Genomic DNA, 22,065 nt, shown 5'->3' with positions numbered 1-22,065 from the left:
AATAACATTGGAGGGATTTCATTAGTTTAGAAATAAAAATTTTAAAATTGAATTAGTGTGTGATATAATTTTATTTTTTTGAGATAATAGTGTGAGATATAATTGATTGTATATATGTATGTATAATTTAGTAACTAAGTAACTTGTTACAATTTTTTATAACTAGTTATAAGTAATGAAATAATTAATTTTGTAATTTCGTTGTATTTCTTTATATTGTAGGGGTTCAGCATAATTTTGTGTGTAGCGTATTTGGGCTTGCAATTATAGGTATATACTTTAACTAACTTTTTCTTATTATATAATTAATTATCAATGCATGTTAGTTGAGTTTGAATATCTTAAATATTCATCCGTAGTGAAGTAGGTTCTGCGAATACATGTACTGTGGTCGGATGGGTGGATACATTTTGTATTGTTTTATCTGTTTTGTTTGTTATTTTAGGCACTTGTAAAATTTTTGGAAACGTCCAATTACAGCCGTTATGCTGCCGAAATTTCGGTAGAATTAGGATAAATCTTACTAAAACCATTCATAATATTTACATAACACAAATAACTAGTTAATTATAACATAGTGATAAGAAGTTAGGTCACATAAAAAATAATGATATTCACATTTATGTAAACTTTTTAATTTTACCAAGAGTAGAATCAACTAAACAACCTAATAACATGAACTAATCTAAAACGAAAATTTGAGTAATTTATAAATTAATCTGAATAAATTGTGAGAAACTTAGTAAGTTACATTGTGTAATTAGTAACTAGCTATAATTAGTTACTAAATACATTAACAAAATAAACATATAAAATCCTTCTTTTTTTATTTTTTTTTTCTTTCATTTGAGAGGTTCAATGTGGATTTTTATTTTTCAAAGAAAATAAAGAGCAAAAGTTAATTAAAAGGGGAAAATATTAGTTAATACCCTTATTGCTTTACCAAAAACTTTTCCCTCAACTTTTTTTATTAAAAATATTTAACATTTTACCAACATTCTAATCAACAAAACAACCTAATAATATGAACTAATCTAAAACGAGAATTTGAGTAATTTATAAATTAATATGAATAAATTGTGAGAAACTTAGTTAGTTACATTGTGTAATTAGTAACTAGCTATAATTAGTTACTAAATACTGATTTTTTTTGGATAGGATTTTTGTTATGGATAAATCATGGATGCGTGAGGAGAGAGACACACTGCGATTTCAAGTAGGGTTCGATGCATTTTTAGAGTTTGCCTTAAAGAATTCTAAAAATCACGATCGTATTCATTGTTCGTGTGTAGATTGTTGTAATGTATCTAAAGGGAATATTACAATGATTAAAGACAATGTGTATTTACGAGGTTTCAATAGAAGTTATACTAATTGGTATTACCATGACAAATATTTACCTAATGATCATTAGGAAAGCGGGGGGTAGATGATATCAAGGGTAATGATTTCGATGATTATCCATTGGACTTGCTTAACGAAGCACAGGAGGAATTTCTTAATGATCCTGAGAAATTCGATAATTTTCTTAGTGATGCTGATAAACCTCTGTTTGATGGTTGTAAAAAACTAAGATTACCAACAATGGTAAAGTTTTACAACATAAAAGCAGAAAATGGAGTGAGCGATAAATGTTTTACTCAATTTTTAGCTACTTTTAAAGATATCTTACCATTTGCCAACTGCTTCCCGGAATCTACTTATGAAGTGAAAAAAACGTTAAATTCTATAGGATTGAAGTATGAAAAAATTCGTGCATGTCCGAACGATTGCATTTTATATCGTAAGGAATATGCAGACATGAATTATTGCCCGACTTGCGGTTTATCCCGCCATAAAGTAAACAAGAGTAAGGAGAATAGGAAACTTATCCCCCAAAAAGTGATGTGGTACATGCCTTTGATTCCGCGACTAAAACGATTATATCGTAGTGCAGAACATTCTGAAAATTTGATTTGGCATGAGACCAAGAGAGTGAAAGATGGAAAACTCAGACATCCTGTAGATTCCCAAGCTTAGAAAAAAGTAAACTACATAAATCCTGAATTCAAATCTGAACCAAGACACATTCGTCTTGGTCTGTCCGCGGATGGAGTAAATCCACATAGATTTCTAAGTAGTCGTCATAGTTCATGGCCTGTCTTCCTAGTTATGTACAATCTTCCTCCCTGGTTAGTGATGTGCTTTCTTTAATGATATCAGGCCCGCAACAACCTGGACATAATATCGATGTATCTTTGGAACCATTGATTGACGATTTAATAGAATTGTATGAGAACGGTGTTCAGGTCTATGATGGTTTTAAAAAAGAATTCTTTAATTTGAAAGCTGTGTTGTTATGGACTGTCAGTGATTTCCCTGCTTATAGTAATTTATCAGGCTTAAGCACAAAAGGTTACGAAAGTTGTCGGATTTGTTGCACTAACACATCGGCTCGTCGCTTGGCAAATGGACACAAGATGTGTTATATGGGTCACATACGGTACTTGCCTGCAAATCATCCTGATAGACGGAAGAAGAAAGCATTCGATGGTACTGAAGAGGGTGATATGGCTCCTTTACCAGCATGCAGGGAACAAATTCTCCAACAAGTTCAACTTGTAGATTTTAAGTATGGAAAGACGCAAAAAAATAAAAAACTAATGGTTGTTTTCAAAGAAAGTCAATCTTCTTTCGTCTTCCATATTGGAAAAGTCTACTAGTTCGACATTGTTTGGATGTCATGCATATTGAAAAAAATGTGTGTGAGAGTATTATTGGTACCTTACTTGATATTCCCAGCAAAGCTAAGGACGGTCTAAATAGTCGTTTAAATCTCGTTGAAATGGGTATACGACAATCTCTGGCACCTGAGAAGAAAGGTGAACGATTATATTTGCCTCCTGCTTTTTTCACTTTGTCCAAAAAAGAGAAACAAACAGTTTGCAAATCACTTGCAAATATGAAAGTACCCGATGGTTACTCGTCTAACATCAAAAACTTGGTGAATGAGACTGAATTGAAACTAATGGGTCTGAAATTACATGATTGTCATGCGTTAATGCAATATATAAGCTTCCAATTGCCATTAGATCAATCTTGTCGAAAAAGGTTCGAGAGTGTTTGACACATGTTTGCATTTTCTTTAATAAGTTATGTAGGAAGGATTTAGAAACAGATAAATTAGATGCAGTACATGAACATGTAGTCAAAACATTGTGCAACCTGGAAAAGTTTTTTCCGCCATCTTTTTTCAACATCATGATCCATTTAATGGTTCATCTAGTGAGAGAAGCAAGGCTGTGTGGGCCGGTGTGAGCGAGATGGATGTATCCATTTGAAAGAAATATGAAGGTACTTAAAAGTTATGTGCGTAACAACTATCGGCCATAAGCATGTATGGTTGAGTGCTACATATCTGAAGAGGCTGTGGAATTTTGTTCAGAGTACATGGCTGGAGTTGAGGCAATAGGAATTAGCAAACCAAGAACTGACCCAGATGATGTTGATAGAGGGTTAAGGGGGAAAGGGACAACGTTGGAGTAAAAACTGACGAGCTTGGTTTTACTTTGGTTGATTTAAGTAAGAGAGGAAGCAAGAATGATCCATTCATCATGGCTAGCCAAGCAGCTCAAGTTTTTTACATTTCTGATCCGGCTAATGATAAATGGTCTATTATTTTATCGACACCAGATAGGAGGTTCTTAGAGACTGAAGAGGATGAGGAGAATGCTGACTTATGTTACGATGACTTCATTGTTGGACAACCAATTCATGAGCAACTTATGGGAATTGATCGTAACATTGAGGAAGACGACGCTGAATACATTAGAAACGATATCAATGAGGGAATATGGGTCAATTGTGATTCAGGCAAACATAAACAAAAAAAGAAAAGAAAACGTGTCTAATTGGTAACTTGATATATAGCTTACTTTATATTGTGGTTGTGAATGCTCCTGAATGCTTAACAATTTGTTTATGCTTTTAATATTTCATATACACTACTTGTTATATATATAGCTAACTTTAAAGTTTGTTTGTTAATGGTGTAGACATGGCGAACTCGGAATCAGGATCTGACTCGGGCGCGAAAAATGAGTGTCCAACCACAATACCTACACGAGGGCCGACGCAAATGAATGAAATATCCAAACTAATGGATCAGGGCAAAAGAGTGGCCCTCGAGGTTAATGGCAAAGGACAATACTGTGGAAAAAGCTATGCGAAGCTCGTATCCACTCTAGGAGTCAGATGTCGGCAAACGATAGGGTTGGCCTATAAAAACTGGAAAGAAGTCAACCCGACTCTGAAAAATAAAGTTTGGAAAGACATACAGGTAAGCTGTTATTTGTTAGAATTTTGGTTTGTTTTTCTATTACTTCAAATGTTGACTCTAACCATGTTTGTTTTCCTTCAAAATAGACGGGGTTCATTGTGCCGGACTCCTTCAAACATGATTGTCTCATCCTAGCTGGGAAGTTAATGAAAGACTTCAAGAATAGGATGACAAAAGACATCATAATGCCCGCTTTGAAAGAGTGATCTGGGACGACTGGCACAAGTCCCTGAAAAGCACCCCGAGATTGACGCTGCTGATTGGTGCAAATTTGTTGAAAGTCGACTAACTCCTGAATTTCTGGTACGCTAATTATATTAACACTAAGATAAACTCTTAAATACAAGTACATGTATCTAATGTATTTTTTTGGCATTGTAGGAATTGAGTAAGGTGCAACGAGAACGTTCCTCAAAAATTCAATCCAGACATCGAAGTGGTCGGAGTGGAATGGTGAACGTACGGGAAGCTGTGGTAAGTAATGCTTAAAATTTAATGTGGTATAATGTGCTATACAATTTAATTGGTACTCATTTCATTGTTATAACGTTATGTAGAAAAAGGATCTCGAAGTTGCAGATCCCCCCCGCCACCGTGTTTGGATTAAATCTCGCACCAAGAGTAGAAAACTTGTCACTGATTACGACAAGGAAATTGCAGAGAAGATAGTAAGTATATATTAATCCTTAATTGAGTTCTACTCATGAGTTAGTGTATATAATTCATATACTAATTGCTTGAATATATGCGTGCATTAGGCTCAATTAGAGGAGAAGCTTAGTCAGGGACAAATTCAGGTCTAGGGCCAAAACGATATCCTGACGCAGGCGCTCGGGACACCAGAGCATCCTGGACGTGTCAGGGCTGCTGGGTATGCTATTACTTGAAATGTTATTTATTTAGTTACACAAATAAAATCGTTGCTAATTTGCATTTTATGATTTGTAGGTTCCTGACCAGGGCATCTCAACTGTTCGACAGGAAGAAAAGGGAAGTGTCTGATGTTGTGGCTCGGCAAGCGAAGGAGATTGAAAAATTAAAAGCCGAAGTCCAATCCCTTAAGCAGTAGAGAAACGCTTCCAAATAAGAGGAAGAAGGAGAGGTGGCTGGTGAGGCGTATGTTCCACAACCATACGCTCCTCAGGATGAGGTACAACCACAAACTTATGCTGAGGAGTTTATTTCCCTCAACGACCAAGGTATCCTGTACAATTTCGATGACCATGCGACCCTTAATCAGCAAGTACATCTCTGCTCTGACAACATCGATAACATTGTGGCCCGAGGGTATTTGTACGAGCATGTTGGTATAATCCAAGTTCACTGCCAGAACTACGATGATTCACATGCCCGGATTATGGTTTCGGAAATCCTGCAAGAGGACGCTGAAATCCCAGTCCCAATTGAAGAGTACAGATATGTTAGGGACGTATACCAGATGTTCCTTCCTTGGCCTAAACACTTAATTCTAACAACCGAGGTAACTTCTCTTATAAATTAATTATTAATGATTAGTGGAGTTTGAATATCTTCAATATTCATTCGTAGTGAAGTAGGTTCTGCGAATATATGTGCTGCGGTGGGATGGATGAACAAACTACTGTTATATATGTGTTATTTGTCGTTATACAGCCATGTTTAAAATTTTTGGGGTCATTCAATTACAACCGTTATGCTGCCGAAATTTCGGTAGAATTTTGATATGTATATTATGTTCTGTTTTGTTTAGGGTCCACTCGCTCAACCGCCCTCAAGACGTGATGCGTCAAAGGGGAAAGCTCCGATGCTTTCTCCACAAGGCCGTGATGCACGGGAAGATGACTTGTTCACGGAAAAGAAGATGGCGTTGATCCCTAATTCGCTAAAATGGATGATTCATGAATTCTTGAGGCTCAAAGATAAAACGTGATATAATCACAATTCCTATCCCCCGAGGATTCATTGCACCGCGTACCCAGATCACGTTATCTGGAGAGGATTTGCAGCAGGTTGCTACGTGTGACTACATCGGCAACCAGGGAATGCTGTTTGGAATGATGTATACTCTTCTTTAATCTAATTAACCTTATATCAAATTATAGTTAAATTATTATAAGACACTAACACTTTTTTTGGCAGGCACATATGGGAGAGCATCAACGGTCTGAGGAAAATTTTCAAGTTTTACGACCCAGAGCTTCTCATAGTGCATGGGATCACCGATGAAGACAAGAGTCAGTCTTTTGACGATGCGGCAAGACGATTGGCTAATTGGTTATCATTAATGAACAACAACCACCAAATGTTCTTTATTCCTTGGAATATCGAGTAAACTTTATTAAATTCTTTAGTGCTAATTGTTCATTTCTATATTATGTCTTCAAATTATTTTTATACTATCTTACTTATATTCCAATATAATTTTCTAGGATGCATTGGACGCTAGTGGTGGTTACGCTAAGGAAAATTATCCATTTAAACCCTTTAAGTGGCCGCCCAATTCCCGAAGTAATAGAACAAATGATCGGAAGGTAATAATTTAATGACTTCTTATGTAACGAATTTAAATTAACTAACGAATTGAAATGCTAATATAAATTTCCAAAACAGGGCATTCATGTATATAGGGAACGCACATGAGTATCTTGGCCCGTGACAAGGAATTAACCAAGCAAATTGTCCAAGACAACCTAAAAGCCAAGAATGCGGTTTTTATGTTTTGAAATATATCACTGACATCGTCGCACGTGCCAACCCCAGCCGTTACATACAAGATCAAAAAGCTGTAAGTTTTAATTATTGATTATAGTATATAAATTCTACAATAACAAATATATAATATACATATACATAAACTGATATAAATTTTTAATTTTTTTAACAGTTTGGGGGTAAGAAGCAATACGATCCAAAAAGAGAATCATGATCTTTACTACCTTTAGGGGTGGATCATAATCTCTTTATACTTAGGGGTGGAGGTTATCCATAGTACCCTATATGTATATTCTTAGGGGTGGAGTCCATTCCACAATTCCCTATGAAACACATATCTTGTTTAAACATGGAAGTAATATAATGAGTCAGCTATTGTCAATATAAATTCTTGATCTTGATTGTATGTTCCATTTCGTTTTTTACTGTTGTAAGTAAAAGTTTGATACCTTTGAAAGTTCTTTGTTAAAGTTTCACACTACCTTAATTGAGTGGGAGAATTTTAAAATTCTATACCCATCTTCATTAGGTTGATAATTGTGATAGGTACTTAAGAACACTACTGAAAAGCAAATCTAACCATTCACATGGATAGGTATAGCTTATCAGAATTATAAGAATAAGATAAAGAACTCTAGTTCAGTCCATTCGAATGACTTGAACAAGGAATTCTTAATCCTCATAAAAAATTTATGGTATCTTAATTTTGATTACTTTATCTCTGGCATGTATTTTTCACTTCAAATACTAGTCTGCTATGTTGATGACTTAGTCTTGACTTAAAGTTTAAGACTAATACAAAAGTCACAACTAGATAACTCTCTAAACAATCAGAGGTTAAAAGTATTATTTAACCAGACATCTGCTATTGAGTGGGAGCTATCTGAGATGTAATCAAATAGGGAACATTAGAAGATATTCAAGAAAGATTTATGAAAGTGATCTATATGTTAGATATTAAGGAACTGTGTATCAGTTGTCCTTGTATCTCACCATCTAATTTCGATTTCTATGAGATGGTGCTTACTTTGGGGGTGGAGGAATTATTGAATAATAATTCAAGCTCTACCAGAGAAGAATTGTAACTTGGTCTATTCGAAAATACCAGAAAGTTATATCACTGAAGAAAAGTCTACACTGTATTATCTCAATTACATATTTTAAAATATGAGAGATATGTCTTCTGTTAATTCAGATGTACTTTTAAAACAGTAAAGATTTCAGTATCCTTTGATGAGTAAAGCATATAGTAAAGGATGTTTCATAAGAGTATTTATGAACTAGTTTCCAGAAGTTTGGGTAGATTCAAATATACTACACTTGATCTGAAGATCAAGACATCAGATTGACCTATTTGCACAGTTTGTTTTATATTAGTGCAAGTGGGAGTTTGTTGGGTTTTATGCCCTAAATAAAACTCTTTACAATCTGATTAGTTATCAATATAAGAAATTCGAAGTGATTGATGTTTGCATGAATTTTACATGCTAATGGTTTAATATGTTTAATATGTTTATTACATTCATACACACAAAATCAGTTAAATCCAGATCATATGTTTATTCACAATTACAGTATCGTCAACACAGTGGAATGTGATTGTGATCATATGAATCAAAAGTTTTGGTCCCTGTTTCATCAGTGTTATTGGATTTACACTAATGTGATAATCAGCGATGATGTGTACTTACACTTGGAGTAAGTGTTATGTTCTTTCCAGGACATTAGTAAAGTATACTAGTTTCGAATGTATGGAGTATACATTGGACTGGACCGATATTGCAACTAAGTTAAGATATTACAAACTTACCGTTATACATATCTTTCCAAGTCAATATCAGTAGTTGATCTTAAGATTAAAAGAATCTAAATCCTGATATGCTTAGGCTCAACTCAGGAGTGCTATTCATGCTCTTAGATTTATTAGTTAAGCCTACTTTCGGGTCAGGGTGATACGTATATTTTGGGAACATGATAGCATGATTGAGTGGGAGTGCTGAACATAAATATGGAATCTATAGCTTCTACTGGTGTATAGAAGTTAAGTGATGATTCCCTTCGAGCTTAGCAAATAGAAGTAAATGGATGAGCTCTTGTTTAACTGACTAATTATTAGATCACTAAACACCATTTACAGGTAGCTAAGTGTTTTAAGGGGCAAAATACATTGAGGGGTGAGAACGGTAAAGAAATCCCATCTCGATGTAAATCATCTATATAGAGGATCTTTAAATCACAATAAGATTATAACAATGGTTAAATGAGATAGTATATTGATATCGTGGAACATACAATATGCTCTATATAAGTCTGAGAGTGCAATTCTAAGTTCTAAGAGTGGATTCAACGAAGAATTAATAAGTAGGAATTTACTAGGTAAATTTGGTTCACTTATTGGAAGCTCAGCATATAGATCCATGGTCCCCATTCTAGTTGAGAACATTCTGCTTGTAAGACTCATTAATTGATTCGTGATTGATCAATTATAATTCTAAAGTTAGACTATGTCTAATTTTATGAATTTTCACTAAGCAGGGGTGAAATTGTAAAGAAAAGAGTTTCTAGGTTTATTTATTTATTAATGGACTTTTTATGTCTAATTAATAATTAAATTAAATGACAATATTATTTAATAATCTATTTTAGTTATTAAATAATTAGTTTTGGCATTTAAAAGGTTAGAATTGGAAAATTGGCGTTTTTGAGAAAATAGAGATAAAATTTGATAAAACTGCAAAATCAAGTGAGGCCCATTAAACACCATATGGCCGGCCACTTAGATGAGTTTTTCAAATTAATATTTTTATTATTTTAATGCCAAATAATTCTAAACCTAGACCTAGTAGTTGCCTATAAATAGAAAGTGATGGCTCAGTCACAACACATGCTTTCATTAGCTTTCTGACAGAAATTTCTCTCTTCAGAAAAACTGAGCCTTCCCACTTTCTAATCCTTGGCCGAAATACCTCTCTCTCTTTTCCCTTCATCTTTTTCGTGACCTTAGTGAAAGAGTAAGTGCCCACACACAGCAAGCAGTAACTCGATCATAGATTGGAAGACTGTGAAGGATCAAAACTTGAAGAAGAAGGACATTCGGGCTCAGATCTTGATTATACTCTGCTACAGAAAGGAATCAAGGGTTAGAGATCTGAGTGGAAGGAGACATTAATTCCGCTGCATCAATGTAAGGTTTTCTTAACTTTATATGTGTTTATTTTATCGTTTTAGAAAGTTCTTATTTAGGATGTTTAAACAACATACTTGTGAGTAGATCTAAGATCCTGGTAAAATAATTTCCAACAGTGTAGCCATTAATTGGTAACTTCGCACCTTTCATCCAAGGACCATACAAGAGATCATCTTCATTACCATCACCCATTCTCTCCATGAAAGCCACACATTTTTCAAAGGGATGTCCAACCCTACCACATTCAAAGCAAAATTTTGGTAATCGTTCAAATATTTAAAATCAATCTAAAAGTCGTCTTTGATCCTTGGCAAACTGATCATACGACCTCTTAGAAGTGGTTTGTCCACAGGAAGTCTTACTATAATCCTTAAGAAAGGTCCCCATCCCTCATCAAGGGATTCTTCGTGGACATCACTAAATTTCCCAATGATGTTCTCCAAGGCAGTAACAGGCATTTTAGACTTGCTAAGGAACGACAGATGGTAAATTTGAACCCAAAAAGGAGTACTTGACAAGTTGCTCACTGTGACATTCTGCAAAGTATTTGGAGAGCAAAAGACTACTAGGTGGTTTTAAAAATGCCAAGGTTCTTTGTTCAGAACCCGATACTTATCACCTGCACATCCAAAAGAAACTTTGAACAGACGATCTCCATATTCAGATATAGTTGTAGGAAATCTACCCTTCCAATGGCCACCCATTTGATCATAGAAGGTAGGTTGATGAACATAGTTATCAGTGAGGACCCGTGCAATAAGGATGTGGCTAGAGGTGTTTGCCGAGGCAGGGACGACATCAGCAGGCAGAACAGCAACTGAACTTTCTTCTTCAGTAAGAGTTAATGTTAAATCCAGGGATTATAAGAGGGGATCCATCACGACATAGGAAGAAAATGCGAAAAAAAAACCAATACAGAACACATCAGTTAAAGTATTATCGCAAGAAGAGAAGAAGGAAAAAATTGAAAGCAGAAAAAAGTGGGAAAGAAATTTTTAAAAAAACAGTTAAAATTTCACAACTGCAACATACCCAAGCAAGACACAGTTTGATATATAATTTTTTGTTTAGAAAAGTGAGAACATAGAAATAAGTACATATATTATGGAGGAATATTTACACAAACTAACTAAAAACTTTATCTATTTACATTTTTACTTTAACTGACATATTTTTTCTTTTATACGGTTTCAGCATAAAGTGTGATGGGTCAGGCAGGGTCCACTTGCTAGTGGTAGAAGGTTGACGCGCCATTTGGCGCATTTGGAGGTTACTTTATTTATTTTTTATTTTTTGAAATATAAAAGATATCTTTCACAATTAGACAGATTTAACCCCCCCCCCGAAAAAAAATAAATGTAATACTAATTAAACGACTAACAGTATTTAACATAAGAAATAAGGAGAAAAGAAATGATGTGGCTAAATAATTACTTATTTTAAATAATACTAGAACTAATATAAATTAAATTTATATTTCATTAATAAATTATTATTTTATGTTGACCAAGACCTTATTTTTATTATTTTTAATTTAAAATTTTACTATTTTTTTTCCAAAATAAAAAATAAATACATCTTTTTATTTTATTTTTAAAAATAGCATTTGCTCTTTTCCATTTTTTTTCAAATGTGCCACAAAATTAATTTTCTTACAAAAATATTTCAGTATAAAAATATTTCAAATAAAATTATATCAAGTTAATATAATTAAATTTTAAGTAGAATTAATTTTATTTTGAATTTTTACATATATAAAAATTCATTTTTATGCACTTAACACAATTCCTAAACGAGTTATTGCTAATTCCTAGAAATTCAAGTGAATAAAAAAAATTACTAATATAAAGTATCAAATCAAATTGTACTAAATAAATTTATGTTTAGTTTTTCTTAAGTACATATATTTTTGAGTTGATGTACAAATAATTTGTAGTTGTTTTTAAGTTGTTTAATATTTTTAAGACTATTTGTGTGTTATTTTTCTAAATTGCTGCAATGTATTAATGCCTAATTGATTTTTATATTAGAGTGTGGTTGTTATCGAGTTGTTTATTTATTGTTATTAAGTTGTTTAACAAATTTATATATATATATTATTAAGTTGGTAAATAAAAAAAAATTACTAAATGAGTTATTGCTAATTCCTAAATGAGTTATTGCTAATTCCTAGAAATTCAAGTGAATAAAAAAATTACTAATATAAAGTATCAAATCAAATTGTACTAAATAAATTTATGTTTAGTTTTTCTTAAGTACATATATTTTTGAGTTGATGTACAAATAATTTGTAGTTGCTTTTAAGTTGTTTAATATTTTTAAGACTATTTGTGTGTTATTTTTCTAAGTTGCTGCAATGTATTGATGCCTAATTGATTTTTATATTAGAGTGTGGTTGTTATCGAGTTGTTTATTTATTGTTATTAAGTTGTTTAACAAATATATATATCTATATATTATTAAGTTGGTGTAAAATTATTTTGTAGTTGCTTTTAAATTTATTTTATGGATTATTGGTGTTTTTTTTTTCTTGGATTGCAATTAGTGGGGTTATTTTATAATGCCTATTTAATTTGCATATTACAATAGAGTTGTCATACAGTTTGTTTATTTGTTGTTGTTTAGTTGTTTAACTAAGAAAAATGAGTACATAAGTATATATTTTTAGTTTTTCATGTGAAATACATATTAAGATTATTGTTGTATTTGTTTTTTTGCGCCTTTCAGATTGTCAAAAAAAATGTATTGATGATGTTCGTACGTATTATAGTAGTGTTGTTGTCTAATATTATTTTTGGTGTTGTTTCTTCGTTGATATTTAGTTGTTTAATTGAGAGAAAATGAATATATGTATATATATTTAGTTTTTTATGGGTAATACATTAAGATTGTTGTTGTATTATTTTTTATTTATTTTACATTTAAGATTGTCAACAAAAAAAAAGTGTTGTTGTCTAGTAGCTGTTTTGCTGTTATTTAATTGCTAAGAAAGAATAATCTAAAAGTCTTTTACTAATAAAATGAATTATTATATTTAAAGTACACTTTTTTTTAATTACACTTTTTTTAATAATATTTATTCAAAAAATTTCTAACAACGTAATACAAATCACATTTTTAGTTGAGTATTTGTTTATGTTAGTAAATTAATGAATTGTTGTATTAGGTGATTTGTAGTTGTTTTCAAGTTTCGTTTGTAATTAAGAGGTTATTTTGGTGTTGTTATTATGTTTTTTTTTTTGAGTTGATTTGCATATTATAATAAAGTTGTTGTTTAATTTTTTATTCGTTATTATTTATTTGTTCAAACAAAAGAAAAATAATAATATGTACATTTTTTACTTGATGTCTATCTTATTTCTAATCAAGTATATACATATATTTAATACATTGAGTTAAATAAGTAATTTATATAGTTGTGTTGTCGAACTATATTATAATGAACATGCACATCGAAAAACAACTAAAAAAATAAGATATTAACTCTAATGCAATATGCAAATCAACTAATCAACTCAGAATAAACTATAAAACAACATTAAAAAGCTTATCACAACATTTAAAAATATTTATAAAATATACTAGAATGTGTACAACAAACTATATTTTTAGTTATTTTTCAATGTTGTTTTGTTGTTGTTTTATAATTTATTTATAATTGATCTCAGATTGATTTGGATGTAGTACATTTGATGTCATGTTATTTATTCGTTGTTTTTCCACAATGTTATTTTTAAATGAGAAGTCTTTGTAATTTTAAAACTTTAAAAGTAAATTTAGAAAAATTAAATTTGCAAATAAAAAAATATGGATTGTTAAAATGTAAATAAAATATTTTATATTTATGAGAAAATCCTTATATAATTTTTACACAAGTATTTTGTTGTTTCTTTTAAACTTAATTTAGTTGTGTGTTGTTTTTAAGTTTATCTTGAGTTGATGTAATGTTGTTGTGATATTTGATATTTTATATTAGAGTTGTCAACTAATTATTTGCTCATTATTATTTAAATTATTAATTGTTATTAAATTGCTCAATTAAGATAAAAATATATATATATGTGTGTTTATATATTAATGTTGTTTTTATGTTATTTTTCGTGAATTTTAGATTGTCGACATAATATATTATGCCTAAGTTATTATGTAGCAATCTTGTGTAGTATTTAGTATTTTTTTAATTATTTTATGGTCACAAATATATGTAATGTTAGTTTATTTATTATCATGTATATGGCAGAGATTGTATGTATATATTTTTAAAAATATATTTTTTAATTTTTATGCACTCTAAAAAAAATATATATTATTAAAATAATAATGAAAGACATAAACTATTACTTCTCTAATTAGCTAAAAAAAAATTACAATATAAAATTATTTTTTATATTTTATAAAATAAAATTTATGTCAAAATGATTGACGTGACACTTTGTCCATACAATATTATATTGTTTTGTTATTTTTTTTTATTAATTTAATCTTTGTTTTGTGTCTAAAGATAAATTAATTTATTTTTTTTTTTTATCCAAAGGTAATTTTTAAAATAGTTGTCAACTTTATTTTGATAATAACAAAATATGTTTTTCACCTGGCAGCTTTTGCAACATTGTAGTTACAGACCCACATGCATAAATAGGTTTGAATGTTATTCCCAAGTTATGTGTGCCTTTCACGCGCTTTTTTTGTCCATTTTTTGTATAATCTTATTTTTTTACAGTAAAAATAATATTTTTGTAAATATTAGATAGTATAAATGTTTATTTTGGATAATTTTAGTTTAAAATAGAAAAAACCCTTATTATGGATAAAGAAAAGAAAGTTAAAAAAAAAAAAAAAAAAACTCAATTAGTTGATTACACTAGATACGATTACATTATAAAACCAATAGCACATCAATCGCACCATGTATCAAAATATACTACACTAATGCTAGCCGACTATATAAAGAAAATTAAAACATAAAATTATATAATGTATATTGTATTTTTTTTTTAAGTAATTTTTTTCCTTCCACAAATTACGGAGACTAAACATTAAATATCTATAATTTCTATACCTAATATCATGGTACCACTTTTTTTTAGTTCTCAAAGTGAAAAAGTCTCTTTCTTTTTGAGTTTTAGTGAGGACTGAGTTGAATTCATATATCGAGTGAGTAGGTGTATTTGTGTACCAATGAACCATAATAAGCAGTGGTCTTCGGCACTAGTCTCTCCATATGAACAAGCCAGGGAGAAGGAGAATAAAGTAAGATTGTGATTTATTTATTTTATATGTATAACAAACATAAAAAAGTATGCTTCTTCTAAAAGTTTTGGATCTGATTTTTTTAATTTAAATGATTACAGATTGAGAATCTTCCAATGGAAATCGTAGGAAAGATCTTTGATCAGATTGGAGAAGCTCGACATGTGGTGGTTGCATCTGCCACTTGTAAAATGTGGAGAAAGGTTTGGAAGGATTACACTTGTGCCCTTTCTTTCAATTCAAACATGTATCGTGATTTCCATACTAGTACATTTGAGGTTATAATAACCCAAACTATATTCCAAACAAGAGGACTGAAATCATTGTCTATTGTTATGGAATATGATCATGATGATCATCAAGAGTACTTATCTTCTGAATTAATGGTTGCTTGTCTCATGCATACTCATGATTCATTGAGACAACTTCATTACAGTGCTAAAACAACACCAAATATGAATTTCATCAACACATTATGCAGTGCACAAAAGTTAGAAGATTTAGTATTAAGCTTTGTCTTCATATTTGGTTTTAACCCTTCTCATCACAAGTTTCATAATTTGAAGTCACTTTCACTAAATTATGTCACTATCTCACCTTTGAATTTGAGTCTAATTTTGTTGACTGCATGTCCAAAACTTGAGACTTTGGTTCTTGTTAGTCTTCATATTGACAAAAAAACTGAGTTGGATTTGAGTAACCCTTCATTGAAGAATTTCTTTGTTGAAGATATCAATATGGCTAAGTTTATAATATCGAAGGTTGATTGTTTAGAGAATCTACACATAAAAAATTGTGCAATAGAGTTTTTTAAGCTTGTATGTAAAGGAGCATTGAAGACTCTAGAGATTGATAGTAGTGATCTTATTAATATTAATATTATTGGCAACACAAATAATTTTGAATCGGTGGATGTTTACAATAGCACAATTATGTGGTCAAGCATCTACTCCATGTTGATCAAAAAATCATCCAAGATAAAGAGAATTAAACTGTGTTATGTTGATTTTTATGAGGAAGATGATGAGGATATAGATATGGAGAATTTAAGTTCATCTACTATGGCTCTGTTTATGAGTATGAACAATAATAATGTTATGGTCCTCATTGGAAAATCCAAGGAGGAGTTTGATTTGGAAAATTGAGGATGGCCACATTCAATGTTGTGTACATAATTTTTTAGTTAATTAGTTTTATCTGAGTTATTTTCGGAATTTTTCTTTTCTATATAACAAAGTTGATATTTTTTTTAGTTTTCTTTTTCTTTAAACCGATTTTTAATTACTAGTAATATATTTAATCACCTATATATTACTATTATTACGGTTAGCTTTTTTTTTGCTATTATTAAATTAATACAACATAATGTAAATAATATATATTTATTGGCTTCAAGAGATCTTTAAAAATTTGTTGGTAGTTGACATCTGTCACAGAATTTGTTTGCTAATTTTTTGTTTATTTTTTTTTCGAATGAATAATTATTTTTTTTAATTTGTTTGCTATTTACATGGCATGAATTAATTTATCTTTTTGAAAGTATAAGAGTTAAATTAGCTAACATTGTTAAATACATTTATTAATGTAGTCACAGCAACGGATAAGATTGAATGTTTAGAACATTTTGGAAAATTCATATAATTTGGACTTTACTAGTTAAGAGTAGAGCAGTATAGATGAGATTTAAATTCATTCCTGCATATTATTATATTAATTATAAAATAATATAAAATGGGTGGTTCTACTATACAATTTTTAACTGTATCATCATTTAAAAAAAAATTAATCTAATTTTTTTTATAGTATATATGTTATAGTTATTTAAAATATTTTATTAAAATTTTAAAAAATTCAAAATAATTTACAATATAAATTTTAATGTTCAAACTGTCTATTTCATAAGCGTATAAAATAATAATAATAAAAATCAAGTGTTAACCCGAAATGATGTAATTTGGCAAAAATCAAGTGTTAACTCGGACCGAATAATAGAAGAAACAAAGTGGACAATCAAGTCTTGGATTGAAAGAGTATTGCCCAAAAGGATTAAGAGCAATGATAGAGATTAGTTTTTTGCATTGTAGAGCTTATACAAAATTTGTGGCTAGAAAAGTTTATACAATTGTAAATAGATCCCGGCCCTCTTTGGGTGCGCATAGGTTGTAAAAAAATTCGTTTTATGCAATACAATTCATTGATTTATCAAAAAAAAAAAAAAATCATGTGTATACAATAGATTTTTTAAACAATATTTTCGAACTGGTGTATCATATGGTGCTAGACGTTGATCGAATCAAGTTGTTGGTGGCTTTGTGCTGGACCATTTGGAATGCAAGGAATGACAGAGTATGACAAAATAAAGTTGTGGTTGCGGATAGCATCGTTTCATTAGCAAAAAACTATCTTAACAATATAGACTTGCTCAAAATTTAGGTAATAAATTATCGTTTATTGGCTTTATATCATTAGAAGGGGCTGAGTAATGGGTAGCTCCAAGCGATAATAGTATTAAGATTAATGTTAATGCGGTTGTGTTTAACGAGGCCTAGAGCTATAGTGTTAGGTATGTGGCTAGAGGCACACGTGTTATGTTGTTAGAAGGCTGCACAAAGTTGTTTTATGGTTTGGTAACACTTGAAGTTGTAGAAGCGATGGGGATTAGAGAAGCTTTGAGTTGGATTACAGATCGTCGGTGGACACACGTGATTTAGAAATAGTTTGTCTTTTGATGATACAAGTCATTCGTAGTTCTATTGTTATAATTTTCATGTTCGGTCAATTGGTTAATGATTGTAAGGTTTTATTATGTTCTTTGAGAAATATTTTTATTCATTTTGTAAAACGATCAGCAAATATGGACGCTCATTCCTTTGTAAAAGCCTCTATATAACACCTTGATTTTCGTTTCAGTTTGGAGAATATCCCAACTGATTTGTTACCTCATTTGGTAACTAAGTTCATTAGTTAATAAAGTGTTGATTTTTCATTCAAAAAGAAAAATATTTTTGGTGTGTTAAATTTTTTTGAATTTCTCAAAATTTTGGAAGATATTTTAAATAACTACCACGTATATAATCATAAAAAAAGTTTGGAATAGATTTTTTTTCTAGATACTGAAACAAATAAAAGTACATCGATCACCCTTTTCAAGAGGTGCATATTGTAGAATTTTACAAAAATATATATTACAAGAACATTAAGTGCAACAATGTCCCTATAATTTTTTGAAGGAATGTATTTAGATGTATAAGAGAATTTTTTTATTCTAATTTTTTTCAAGATAATTAATAATTTAAATATTTTTTTATGATTATGTACGTCGTAATTATTTAAAATATTATGTAAAATTTTGAAAATTTTAAAAAAATTTAATATGCTAGAAATAGGTTCAAGCAATTATTGTGTATTGTAGAAGCACCTTAAAATAATTAGTACATATTTTTTATTTCTAAACCTTTTACACTCAAATTGTGTACCTATAATATACGGGCTTGTTAATAATACTTTTGAAATATAACTTCATAGTAAAGTAGTTATTCCGTCACATTTTATTTAATTTTTTGTTATGAAATAAATAAAATCGTAGATAATAATTGATAAATTAATACAAATTAAATATATATTTTTTTTTTATCTTTTTGACATTAATAAATAATAGAATAAAATACATTTTATATAATAATTTATATTTTTAATTTTAAAGTAAAAATGTAAACGATATTTAATTTGCATTTATTTATTAAGTTTATAGATTCGTTTTATGATAAAATTAAATAGAATATGATAAAAAGACCATATTATTATAAAATTTTATTTTGGCTAAATATTATTTTAGACCCTATATTTTGTAAAAATTACCAATTGAACTTTCTGTTTTGTTAAATAATAAAATGGACCCTGTATTTTTTTAAAATTGTACAAATATGACCCTAAACCGACTTTTTGTAAAAATAAAACTTAATAATAATCCGATCATGTTATGACAAAACTAATTACATTTTCTGTTTTTGTTCTTATTAAAAATTATCTTAAAGTTGATTATATTAAAAATAAAATTGTTGAAAATTGAGTTTAGGTTCTATTTTTACCATTTAACAAAACAAAGACTCTATTTTATCATTTGACAAAATAGAAAGTCCAATTAATAACTTTTACAAAACAAGTCCAAAATAATATTTACCTTTTTATTTTTAAAAATATTATTAAAGAGTTATAATAATATAAAAACACAACTTACAAAAATACAAACTATTTTATTATATAATATACCACATGCTGGCCAAACATAACAAAAATAAAAGAATTCTCCTCACCGTCCGATAATAACCATGAGCCATGGTTAAAATCCACCCCCAATCCAACGGTCCAAATCTCCCACCGCCTCCTCCACCGCAGGGAAACAACTTTTGCTGCTTTCTCTTCCAACTCTGCTTCTTTCTCGTAGCAGCAAGCTTCTCACTTCTCCTCATCATCGTCGTCGTTTTATCAATCCTCTTCGGAACCCGCCGCGAGGTGATCGTTTCCGTCACAAACGTCTCCCTCACCGACTTCGACCTCAAACCAATCACAAACACCAATACTACTACTTTTTCACTCTCATACGACATGTCGTTTAATATCAACTTTACAAATCCCAACGCTAGGATCGCCATCTACTACGACGCCGTCAGAGCCTGCGCCTACTACGCTACGACGCCGTTTGCTGTCGTTAATTTGGCGTCCTTTTACCAAGGACACAAAACGACAAAAGCTTTGAGGGTAGTTTTTAAGGGGAACAAAACGATGTCGTTTGATGATTGGGATGGTGTGTTCTTTAGTAGTTGTTATGATGAAGAGAAAAGTGGTGGGGTGTATAGTGTTACGGTGGTCCTTAATGTTTCTGTACGGACTAAATACGGTAAGATGAAGTATGGTGAGAATCATAATTACATATATTGTTACTTACGTGTGCCTTTGAGCTCCACAGAGGAAACCAAATTCTTCTATCCTAGTTTTCAGGTTACTCCATGTGCAGTTGTTCATATTATTACATGAGTTTCAATAATTTATATTTTTAATTAGGGGGTTTTGTATGTATTTTCAGTGTTCCTATGCAAAAGTATTGTGGATTTTATAGAGTAATTTGCGGCAAAACCCCCTCAACTATCAATTTACTTGCAAAAAACCATCCAACCTCATATTTTGGTGGGAAAACCCTCCAAAGTACTGTTCCGTTTACATTTTAAGGTACCGTCTGTCCAGCTCCTAATTTTGCCCACGTGGCAATGACAAGTCACTAAAAATTATCCTATGTGGCCATATTTTACAAAATAAAAATAAAACTTTAAGATTAATTTGCGGCAAAACTCCCCCAACTATCAATTTCCTTGCAAAAAACCATCCAAAAAACTTTAAGGTTGGATGGTTTTTTGCAAGTAAATTGATAGTTGAGGGAGTTTTGCCGCAAATTACTCTTAAATTTTTTGTTTTTATTTTAATTTTTATTTTGTAAAATATGGCCACGTAGGATAATTTTTATTGACCTGTCATTGCCACGTGGGCAAAATTAGGACTTAACGAGGCTAAATAGACGGCACCTTAAAAATGTAAATGAAAGAGTACTTTGGAGGGTTTTCCCACCAAAATATGAAGTTGGATGGTTTTTCGCAAGTAAATTGATAGTTGAGGGGATTTTGCCGCAAATTACTCGGATTTTATATTATTTTTGTTCTATTTTCTAATTCTTACTTAAATTGCCTTCAACCATAAAAATAAGTAGCTTTTTATTATTATTATTTTATTATTTTTACAAATCAAATCAAGTAGCTTTATTTTAATTATCTTTAAATTTAATTTTATTATTTAGATATAAGTTGTCACTAATTTAATTTTAGTTACGATAAATATTGTAACTAAAAATACATTTAGTCACAGTAAATTGTTTTTGTGATTAATACATAAAAATTAAGATTTATATAATTAATCATAGTTTTTTTACTTTTAGTCACAAATTTTATTGTGACTAAAAATAAAATTTTTTTATAGGACTAATATAATATAATACAATACAATATAATACAACAAAATGTACCAAATAAACTTTATAAGTGTATAATAGCAATTTTCCTACACACCATGCACTACAAGAAAACCAACTTTTGCCGGCGCAGTTGTGCGCCGGCAAAGCTTATCTGGGAAGCTTGGTCGGTAAAAGACTTTTTACCGGCGCGTAGAGTAAATGCGCCGGTAAAACTTCCTTTTACCGGCGAGAAATCACGCCGGTAAAAAATAAGCGCCGGTGTTAAAAAATGCCCTTATCCGCTATGAACCTGCTTTGATAAAGTTTTGCCGGCGCAATAGTGCGCTGGCAAAACTATTGGCGCCAATCTGACGGTTGGCGCCAATAGTTTTTGGCTACTTTTACCGGCGCAAAAATGCGCCGGCAAAAGTATTAATTTTTATTTTAAAAAAAAATTAATTAATTATATTTAATTAATTATAATATTAATTAATTAAATATAATTAATTAATTTTTTTAAAATAATTATAATATTATATTAACAAAAAAACCAACATAATTTACATTAAAAGATAAACGAACATTAATTATATTATGTTCTACTAAAATCAGTATATAAAC

General features: G+C 30.4%; 2 protein-coding genes across 2 annotated transcripts; both read left to right on the top strand.

The window, feature by feature from the left end:
• Positions 1 to 15,113: 15,113 nt before the first annotated feature.
• Positions 15,114 to 17,726, top strand: LOC115710998 (F-box/LRR-repeat protein At1g67190-like). The gene is made up of 2 exons (XM_030639345.2): positions 15,114 to 15,446; positions 15,548 to 17,726. The coding sequence occupies exons 1-2, from the start codon at positions 15,375 to 15,377 to the stop codon at positions 16,589 to 16,591; spliced, it is 1,116 nt and encodes a 371-aa protein (XP_030495205.1). The 5' UTR covers positions 15,114 to 15,374; the 3' UTR covers positions 16,592 to 17,726.
• Positions 17,727 to 19,781: 2,055 nt separating this feature from the next.
• On the top strand, positions 19,782 to 20,480 carry LOC115710999 (NDR1/HIN1-like protein 10). The gene has a single exon (XM_030639346.1). It carries the CDS (start codon positions 19,782 to 19,784, stop codon positions 20,478 to 20,480), a length of 699 nt encoding a protein of 232 aa, XP_030495206.1.
• The last annotated feature ends 1,585 nt before the right edge of the window (positions 20,481 to 22,065 follow it).

Source organism: Cannabis sativa, chromosome 3 (assembly GCF_029168945.1).
Source record: "Cannabis sativa cultivar Pink pepper isolate KNU-18-1 chromosome 3, ASM2916894v1, whole genome shotgun sequence".
Taxonomy (NCBI): domain Eukaryota; kingdom Viridiplantae; phylum Streptophyta; class Magnoliopsida; order Rosales; family Cannabaceae; genus Cannabis; species Cannabis sativa.
The sequence above is the reverse complement of the archived record's forward strand: the minus strand, read 5'-3'. Positions and strand labels throughout refer to the sequence as shown.

Excerpts from the sequence above, each read along its gene's own strand:
- LOC115710998 (XM_030639345.2), top strand. The coding sequence starts at position 15,375 with ATGAACCATAATAAGCAGTGGTCTTCGGCACTAGTCTCTCCATATGAA. Across the intron at positions 15,447-15,547 it reads CCAGGGAGAAGGAGAATAAA|ATTGAGAATCTTCCAATGGA; the intron begins GTAAGATTGTGA and ends AAATGATTACAG.
- LOC115710999 (XM_030639346.1), top strand. The coding sequence starts at position 19,782 with ATGGTTAAAATCCACCCCCAATCCAACGGTCCAAATCTCCCACCGCCT.